General features: G+C 38.5%; 1 protein-coding gene across 1 annotated transcript; it reads right to left on the minus strand.

Moving 5' to 3' along the window:
• Positions 1-361: 361 nt before the first annotated feature.
• Positions 362-9,176, minus strand: LOC134154946 (hyaluronidase-1-like). Its single transcript, XM_062601601.1, has 3 exons — positions 8,259-9,176; positions 1,822-1,911; positions 362-790 (listed from the first exon to the last, which is right to left on the minus strand). The coding sequence occupies exons 1-3, from the start codon at positions 9,174-9,176 to the stop codon at positions 362-364; spliced, it is 1,437 nt and encodes a 478-aa protein (XP_062457585.1).
• Positions 9,177-9,646: the final 470 nt, after the last annotated feature.

The following is a 9,646-nucleotide window of genomic DNA, read 5'->3' on the forward strand; positions in this document are numbered from 1 at the left end:
GTCACCCAGTCCTAAAACAAGAGGCTCTGGGTCCTATGCGGCTACTACATAGATGAATCCTTTTACCGTTTTCTTCAATTTTTTTACTCAGGTAAAAATTCCATTGTAGCAGTAAAAGTTTTATTTATTTAAGGCACAAGTAAAAACTGAGCTAACAGTAAAGGAGCTGCTCCAAAAATAGAAGGGGTTCTTTAAAAATACACTTAATATCTGGAACAATTCCAGAAGAACTGGGACTATAAGCAAAACAGAATAAAAATATTTAATCAGTAATACTATTTTCCTTTGTAATACAAACTTTCTAAAGAACATAAGTCTTAGCAGTACCATGTCTGATTTACTTGCACTGGTTCAGAAAATTTTAGTGTGCAGTGTAAAGGAGAAAAAGCTGCGTGGCTCCTAAGAGGAAGATACAAAGCTTCTGTTTTCTTGATCTACTGAACACAAAGTGAACCCAGTGCTCCGTTAGCCTTCGGTCAGGCAGTTCACAAAATATTCCTGTCCAGCCTTGGTAACACTGACACATGAAACGCTGCCTCATGACTTCTATGTTTTTCAGGCTCAGTTTTCCAGTCACTTGGAATCTTGGGCCGATCTCAGAGTGACGGACTTGAATCTTAAAACTATGGGGTGACAAATGGAGGTAAGCAGAGGAGTCACTGTTTTTGCGGATACATCTTCCATTCTTCCTGCACAGGACTTTGCTGCAGAGTTTGGCTGCAGAAGTCACATTAATGACATAATGCCCTAAAGGGCCATCAATATATTGTTTCACAGTTGAACAACTCTCCTGTAAAAAATAAAAGATTGTGACAAATTATTCGGTAGCTAACATTATAGCCAAATTCCATATGTTTCGTAAAACACTAGTACACAACTGTTTGGGGCTCAAGTAAGATATTAAGGTAAATCTTGTTGTATTTACACACTGGAGTAATCTATTGGTTTAAATGAGATTATTTCCATGTGTAAGAAAGATTAGCAAAATACTAACTTTTATTATATTGTTTGGGTGCATAGTAACAATATGCAGTGTTTTAGAGTGATTTGAGCGAAGGTGGTGTGTCCTAGTAAAGAGAAAGATTGTCTGTATGTTAATTTAAGACTAACTAGTTTCTTAAGTAGAGATTTCTGTTAGCTGTCGAAAAGGAGCAATGTGCCACGAATAGGCTTTAAAACATATACATCACAGCTTTGATCCTGAATGCCCTAACTCCTTCAATCTATTGGCAGCTGCATCTTTTTTGGAGACTGGCACAGAAATTGTTGCAACTGTGGCTAAAAAGCTCTGAAATCCTCTGGCTGTTGCTCCAGTTCTGGTTTTCCTCTTCCTGTGCTGAAGTAGATGGTGCTTTGCCAGCGACTTCAGCAGGACAAAGACAGATTGCATCAAAAGTAGAGAGGGCACCAAAGTCTTTTCCAGGTTCAAGAAGGATGCTCTTCCCACAGGAGCATAAGCCAGCCTGCTGTGCCTCCTACGAAAACACACACTACTTGATTTAAAAATATGCTTAATGTCTGGAGCAATTCCAGCAGTACTGGGACACTTGCCCTCTCCATCACTTACAGATGAATTATTTATGAACACTTGAGGAGAGGAAGAGGAGAAAGCAAGCCTTTTCCTGAATTACATTATTCTCCATCTGTCATTTCAACACGGTTTCTACTTAGACCCAGTAGAGCACTCCCCAGCTCACCAAGCTCCATTCTTTCTTCTGTGCAAGAATGAGACTTCTGGCTGTAACTAAGGCACAGACTAGGTGGGGGTAGAGAAGAACTGTTGAGGTTATTCCTAAATAATAATAAACCAACATCACTTACCTTTGAGCTGGCATATTGCATACTCCCCCAAAGAACAACTCCAGCCGCTCCCAAGGCAGCACTCTCACCAATGGTATTCACCAGATCAGTCTGAAAAAGGAAAAGGCCAAAATTGACATCAGAAAATCACAGATATAAAAATAAAAAGCTCTAGGATCCAGGCATCTAGGCACTGCTTTTCTTTTCTCCCTAGAGAAAACACTGGTCCCTGCAGCATAGTATTCACAATAAAATCACTCCTCAGATTAAGGTTCTTCTATTGGAAGGCCTGCATAGTTTTTTGTTCAGGAGCAGAACTACTAATAAAAACATTATTATAAAGTCACAAGGATTCTTTCTAGACAAACTGGAGGAGTAAGAATGGAATGGTGAGACAGTGAATACTTTGTCAGGAGAAATGCAATTAAATCTTATAAAATATGGAGGAAGTATCTTCAAGTCCATCCCCATATTTTAAGGCATGATCAATCCTTTCTACAATAAATGTTTAACAAGTAGCTCCTGATCATTATTTGTAATGACAGATTCAGTAATTTTTCTTAATTAGATGAAGAACCAGCAAACTTCCCTAAAAAGTTAGTGATGCTCTTTGGTTCAGTCTTGTCATCTCTTCTTAGGAGAAAACAATCCAAAAGAAAAACCAAATTACCAGAGTATGGAAGTCAAAGAAATTTGGATTAACAGAATGAATGGACTATTTTATTATTGTTATTTAGTTCTTTATTATTAATAAATAATTTATTTCAGTGTGTAAGTGTGCCTTTTGATTTACTGATGCATAGTAAGAATTCCTATTCCTGAAATATTTGTGGTTGAAGAGCTATAAAAGAAGACATAAATAAATATGTTGGGAAAAGGAGATTGGGCTGAAGGCTGAAAAACAATTACAGAAAAGTCACAGTGAGCAGTAATTTTGACTCTTTACCGAAGGTGAGACCAAATAGTGTAGGAAAATCTAGTGTAGGAGTTTGAACAGAGTAGAGCTTACCTACTAGATATTAAAGAGGGGTTAGAGTGTTACAAGTTAGAAATGGCTTCACCTGAAGTTCATGCTGATAATCATTATCCAAGCAGTCTTTGAGAGAATGTCATTACTCTATAGTTCAGTGTCCTTATAAAAGGACAATACTGTCTGCCGCATGTGTTACTTTTATGTGGGAAATAGTGATTTTTTTCCCCATGGGATTTAATTTGGTAAAAAAAAAGGAGGAAAAAAAAGTATGAATTGAAGATCAAAGTATCAAATGTTAAGAGAATGTGAAATATAACCTGACCTCTTGGTAAAGAGTGATCCTAAACCCTTCTCATCTTCATGCACTTTATAAAGATTGTCCATACACAAAGGCTAGACTATGATTCTAGCCTTGTACTAGCACAGTTCGGATCTCATTAACAAATTAATGAATTTTTTCACTCATAAAAACTAAAGAATCAATAGATATTTGGCATGGTTGACTGAACTAAGGTCTGGGAAACACAAAATAAAGATTTTGTAAATGATATCCTTCAGCAGTTAAAGTTCTTGACCAGAAGTCAGTACAAATGACAGTGGACACAACAAGAGACAGCGATCACAAACTGAAATACAGGAAATTCCACTTGAACATAAGAAAACACTTTTTCACTATGAGGATGGCTGAACATTGGAACAGGTTACCTAGAGAGGTTATAGAGTCTCCGTCCTTGTATATAATCAAAAATCAACTAGACATTGTGCCAAGCAACCTGCTCTAGCAGACTTTTCCTGAACAGAGAGTTGGACCAGATGATCTCCAGAGGTCCCTTCCAACCCCAACTATTCTGTGATTCTATTATCCTGTGGAATCCAGGCTCTATACCCTCACCTTCCACAAATTCCTCTTGTTACTTGGAAAAATTGTTCAGATACAGATCCACAAAGGGATTCTGGCACTTCATGTGTGATTTATACGGAATTAAGATACTTAAATTCAAAAGCATATCCTTAAAGTTACTCTAATCCTCCATATGTATAAATTCTGTAAGCAGAGTGATATTTTCACAACTGAAGTTTCCTAATGACCTAAGCTTCCATTTCTGTGCACATGTAGGATCATTACCTTGTCAATACTGAGAAACTCAGCATCTTTTTCTCATTAACACCAGAATCAAAAACTTGGCATTTGATTGGAAGGCACTTTTCCCTGGGGATACTCAAAGGATAGCCATTGCCTCTACACAGGTGTTAGATGCTTCAGAAAACAGCAGCTCCATTCAAAAAATTGTATGGAATTTCATTTAAACACTCTCTCTCCTCTTTACTTTTCCTCTTCTCTTATTTGTTAATATGAGGGTCTGCTGGTGAGAATCCTCATTCAGGAAGAATTAGAAAGACATGGGTGGTACTTTCCACTCTTCACTCATGCTTAAGATATATGTCACCTCCCACTATGTGGGGGTTAACTTCACCATGAGGTTACAGGCAGCCCTTAGAGAGGTTTTTTTCTTTCAGATGCCATTTCACTCTGCACCATATAATGAAAGATTCAAAAGAGAGCAAAGGAAACGTGTGAACTTAATTCTAAAGGTTATGATTAATTCAACTTATTGATTAGGGGACTTGCTTGCAAGGAAGGAAAACAGATTTTTATCTGTCTAGGCAAGGTTTTGTCTTTTACTGAATGACTGACTCATTTTAAGTACCTCAAAAACCTTTAGTATGGAAGGGCTCTTCCCTGTACAGCCTATGACCATAAGGTTGTACCATCTCATTCGTTCACTCTCTTGCACTCTCATTCTTTTTGGTCTACTAATTCCCTAACCCTTTTCTGATGTCCAACATAGGCTGAAAAGGGGAAAGGGAATACTCCTCTTGTCTTCCACCTATACACCAATATACTTGAACAACCACTAGCGAGTAGGGCATTTTTAAGCAAATGACAGACCTGGATTTCAGCCTCAACAGTCTAGGGAGAGAACTGAACTGAGAGCTCCCACATCAGAGATCAGCAGTCTGATTGCTAGACCGTTGCATAACAAGGAAGTCATGATCATCACTCTTTTCTGCCACAGTCATGGCTAAAATTAAAAGCCTCATACCTCATGTGGATTTTTTTTTTTGGGGGGGGGGGGAGAAAGAAAGAAATGCAAGTGTCCCTCTTAACTTCTGAGAGATGCAGCTTAGAAGCAGAGACAGGGAGGTGCCTCCCTGAAACCTTGAGTAAGCTCCAAGAGAGGCCTCAGACACTTATGTCACTTTTGCAATGATCCTATCTTCAGAGCTGAACCTAGAGTCTTCCTTACAGACTAGTGAGGAAGAGTTTAGCACTAATAGGGGGAGCACTGGCATGGCTCTTCCATATAAACGTAAGTAGACAAACAGATGGACTGCTAAGCAGGTATTCTTGCTTGTAATCCCTGTGGAGTCACATGCAGAAAATATGAGTTTATAGAAAATGTAGATATCATTTTAAATATGGTCATATTGGCATTTTTTCTGGGTGGGAAATCCTATTTCACTATTTGTATCAGATCCTCTGGCATTCATGTTACATGCCTGTGCTAAAGAGACAAATTTCTGGGTTAGCTGCCACCCCGGTGTCTGGTGTTTGTATGAGTGATAAATATTTCAAGAAAGCCTGTTCCCTTCTGATGCTAATTCTTGTTCCAGCTTTTCAGGGCAATGTACAACCAAAGACTCTCTAGACTATCCTGGGCTATATCCTAGCAGGCAGCTGACTTGACACAGAGAAGGATGCTCTATTTCCCATCAGAACTTCTCCATATTTTGGTCAGCCAAGCAACTGCACTGTATACTAAAAAAATAGGAGGTGAGCTAAGCTGTTCCAGTGTATGAGCATGAGAGGAAACAGAACAGTCAGTCCAGGTCACATGCTGCAGAAAAGGAAAAGAATTATTCCTGTAATCTTGCCTTCACATTTTGAACAGTCATTAGTTTCAGACATACTTTTTCTTTATACAGTATTACTAGTGCAAGCCTGGTTTAGCTGCAGGGAATGGCCTCTGTACACATGCACACCCTGGATTCAGAAAGGAGTATCTGCATGTGAGTGAAAGGAGTTGATATCCATTATTCATCATTTGTCAGTTGTCATCTTGCTTTATTTAGTGACTTCAGTCATCTAGTCAGGAAGCACAGATGCTACTGTGCAACCTACCCCTCCCACGTAGTCAACAGTGAATTGTTAAGGAAATTGGTTTCTAAATATTCTATAGACAGCAAACTGCTTATGTGCACTTTTAACAGATACAGAAATCTTTCATAGTGATTGCGATCCCAATTCATTATTTATAAATGGTTTAGATGAATTTTTGAGATACCTTGTGAACGACTCCCCTGATTTCCAAGTGAGGTGAGGGTGAAATGTAGAGCAAACATAGCCATCACATGAGTTTTGCGCCTATGCCTTTTGTCTTTCTGTAGGTGTGCTAGCTAGGCCTGTGTCTCTTCCTCAATGACTCTGACTCACAACCACTGTTTCAATTTATTTTCTTCCACTGTGATATTTGCATCTTTCCTGACACATGCATAAGGGCTTCATACAAGGCTTGAATGTGTCAGCAATTATTCCTACTAGATCATAGTGGCATAACTCTTGTACAACTCCAGGGAGCAGGAGAGCAGTTCTCCTGTCCCAGTTTGTCAGAGCTCAAATGGCTTTTAACTCGGTATCCCGGTTTGTCTGTGATTCTTTAGCTTGGATGCCTGGCATCTTTTCATGTCTCTTTCATGCAAATTGTTTCCAGAGCTCAGAGGTTTCACACTTCATTTGTAGGTTTGTGAGCTTCACCTGGGGGCATCACATGGTTCAAATAGGAAACTTCAGTCTACTGTGCAAATCTGACTGCACAAAAGCATACTTAAAATATCTTCATGACTTCATGGCTATGCAAGAAAACAGGAACAATAATTTCCTGATCATTTCTATTTAAAGTATCCTCAAGTGCAACCCTACCAGTTTCTGGCAGTCCCCAAGCTCTTCTCACAGACTATCCATACTCTGGAGACACAGCAAGCTCTGTCTCCAGGAATGTCAGTGGAACTGGTTACTATGCCTTATTAGAAAATATATATTGGAGCATTACCCAAGGATGATTTTCTGGCTCTCCCCTGGTGGTGAGCTGCAAAGTGATTTTTAAGGCATCTAAAAGTAAATGGCTATATACAATTGAAAAACTTATGAGGAATGTTATTTCAAATTGCCACTGTACTTCTCAGAAAATTGCTTAAGGTAAAACAGTAACGTTACATTACCACAGATGTTGAACTTTGGTACAACTGGTAACAGTTTTCACAGCTTTCAATAATATTCATGGTATTTTTATACTAATCAAGGGATTGACTTATTTTATGAAGAACATATAATTTTAGCCTACATCTCCAAACTACCAATTTATTTCATATTCTTCTGCTTTGAGATCATAAGAATGGCACCTTAGGTGAAATCCTGCATGCACTGACACTAGCAGCTCCCCTTGCCTTCAGTGCGATCTGGCTTTGCCTACTTGTACATGGTTTCTGAGGCAGCTGGGACCTGCGGTTTCTTTTCCCTTTCCTACCCATACTACACAGAAAACAGCTGCAAAGAGTCTCCATTTGCTAAAAATCATTTGATTTCAGGAGCAGTTTGAAACACTTCACAGGCTGGCAGGGATGTACCACAACACTCCTACTCCCATCTCCAGGCTGAAGCAGTCTGTGGCTTGCAAACTGAATCTGCACCTTCTTTCTTTACCTCTTCTTTCCCATTTTCTGTTTCGTTCAGGATTTGTATGAATATAGCTTGACCACTGATATGTATGTATATATATATATATATATATATATATCGTACTCTATCATTAGTTGAAAGACAATTCTATCATTCAAACACTTGGTTTCCTAATTTAAAAGATTCAAAGGTGTTAGTACCAAATGTTGGATCGTGAAGATATTTGAATGTGTTGTACCTCTGAAACACTAGATGGCCAATGCTTACCACACAGGAGTTAGGTGCTCCAGGCCAAACTAGTTTATTTAATTAGTTTATTTCTATACTGAATGAATTTCCCTTTAGAGAAGGAAACAAAAATCCTGAAAGATCTTTTCTCATGAAAGTTTATCTTTCCATTATACTATTCATTTTCTATCTTCACAAAAATTTGACAGCTTCATTCAACAAGCTGTTTTAAAGGTTGAAACATTGGAATGAATTACTTAGAGAAGCAATTTCTTTAGTTTCTTTATAAGAGATTCTCATTAAAAATATACAATGTTACTCTAAAGAAATAGATCAAAACACTAGGATTGACTATTGAAAGATGTAGTGTTTTGTGTTATGACTAATACTTTCTTTTAGAGAGACAGCCTTACATACGAAATATAAATGTATACATGCTTTTATACAGTACTTTCAGAAAGTACTTTTTCTAAGTGGCTATCTACAACCTCTAGATTTTAAAGAAGTCTGTCTTCTTACCTCTGTTAAAACATGAAAAGTATAGGCATAAAATGGTCTGGAGTAAACAAAAACAGGCAAAACGTAGTCTTTTCTAGCAATTGAGGCAATACGTATTGCCTCTTTAACCCGATAGTGAACAAATTTTAGTGCATTTGGACTTGACTTCAATATATAATCCAGATATATGGAAGGGTAGAGACCAGTGCTTTCTTTCCACAGCCAAAGCAGGAGATCATTACGGGAAGATTCAATGGCCGGGCATTTTCCTGTGTACGTTTCCGGGTGTTCTTTGTAATCGTAATTGTAGCAGTCCGGGTAAAGATAGTAACCCCACAAACCGTTTGGTCTCATATGTTCAGCCAGAAGGATAGTGTTGTTCATAAAGCTCTTCCCAGCGTTTTCAAATTCCTCTTTAGCTACTTTCCTAATTTTGTCCTCTGACCACTGAGGGTGCCGTCTCCTAACCATCTCAAGAGATTTATTTCTATAAATGGTTTTATTGCCCCAGTTCCTATCCCACTGGGGTCTCCAGTTTTCCCAGTCAATGACTGCAAGTCCTTGGAATTTCTTCATGGGTATGGAATAGTCAATGTCGGCCTTTGCTTTATTAAGATGTTTGATAAGACTTTCATTTTGTGGCACACCTCCATTCACAGGATCTCCATTATCTGAGTAATAGGGATAGTGTCCCAAATGAGTGTGATAAAAGATTGTCACGTTCGATCCACTCAACGTCTCATTGGTGTTTGATGCAATGTCAAAAATACTGAGATCCAGGTCCACTTTGTACCGCAGCCTGCACTGTTCTGTGGGTGCATTCCAGACAACGATGAAAGGCTTGTGGAGAAGCAGAGGGGCCTTTGTCTGCTTCAGTAACTGGCCACAGTCCATAGTGACCAGCACTGAGATTGCTATCCATTTGACCCAGACATCCATGGTATGTTGTTTTCTGGGAAATTGTTTTAGTGTTTCCTTGAAAACAAAAACAAGAGAAGAAATATTAGAAAGACATTAGCCACCTTTGAGGCAGAGAAGATGACAGGGGAATGTCTTCCAGTTTGATTTTCTTAACATTACACTCAGTGCAAATCAGAAAAAGTACAGAACTATGGCTTGGAAAACTTAAGTCTGATCTCAAATGCTTGTGAAGACTTTTTGATAGACTTCACTGTCTGGAAGCATGTTCTGATGTTCACTCTTTTTTTGCTTTCTACTTCTCCCAGACACCTCACGCATTTGCTACAGAACTTTCCGTTACACTTATTTGCTCCTTGATGTCTACGGGAAATGCGTTAACAACAGAATATCTTAAAAGAACAGTATAAAAAAGAGCATGATGCTTATTTCAAATTTCACCTTCCAAGTATGTTCTGCTATGGTCTGTCTTTCTTAGAATATTATCACTG

The sequence above is a fragment of the Rhea pennata genome, chromosome 1, assembly GCF_028389875.1.
Source record: "Rhea pennata isolate bPtePen1 chromosome 1, bPtePen1.pri, whole genome shotgun sequence".
Taxonomy (NCBI): Eukaryota; Metazoa; Chordata; class Aves; order Rheiformes; family Rheidae; genus Rhea; species Rhea pennata.

Coding starts and splice junctions, on each gene's coding strand:
- LOC134154946 (XM_062601601.1), bottom strand. CDS start 9,176: ATGGATGTCTGGGTCAAATGGATAGCAATCTCAGTGCTGGTCACTATG. Junction 1,912..8,258: donor CTTTTCATGTTTTAACAGAG/GTAAGAAGACAG, acceptor TTCCTTTTTCAG/ACTGATCTGGTGAATACCAT. Junction 791..1,821: donor TGCAATATGCCAGCTCAAAG/GTAAGTGATGTT, acceptor TATTTTTTACAG/GAGAGTTGTTCAACTGTGAA.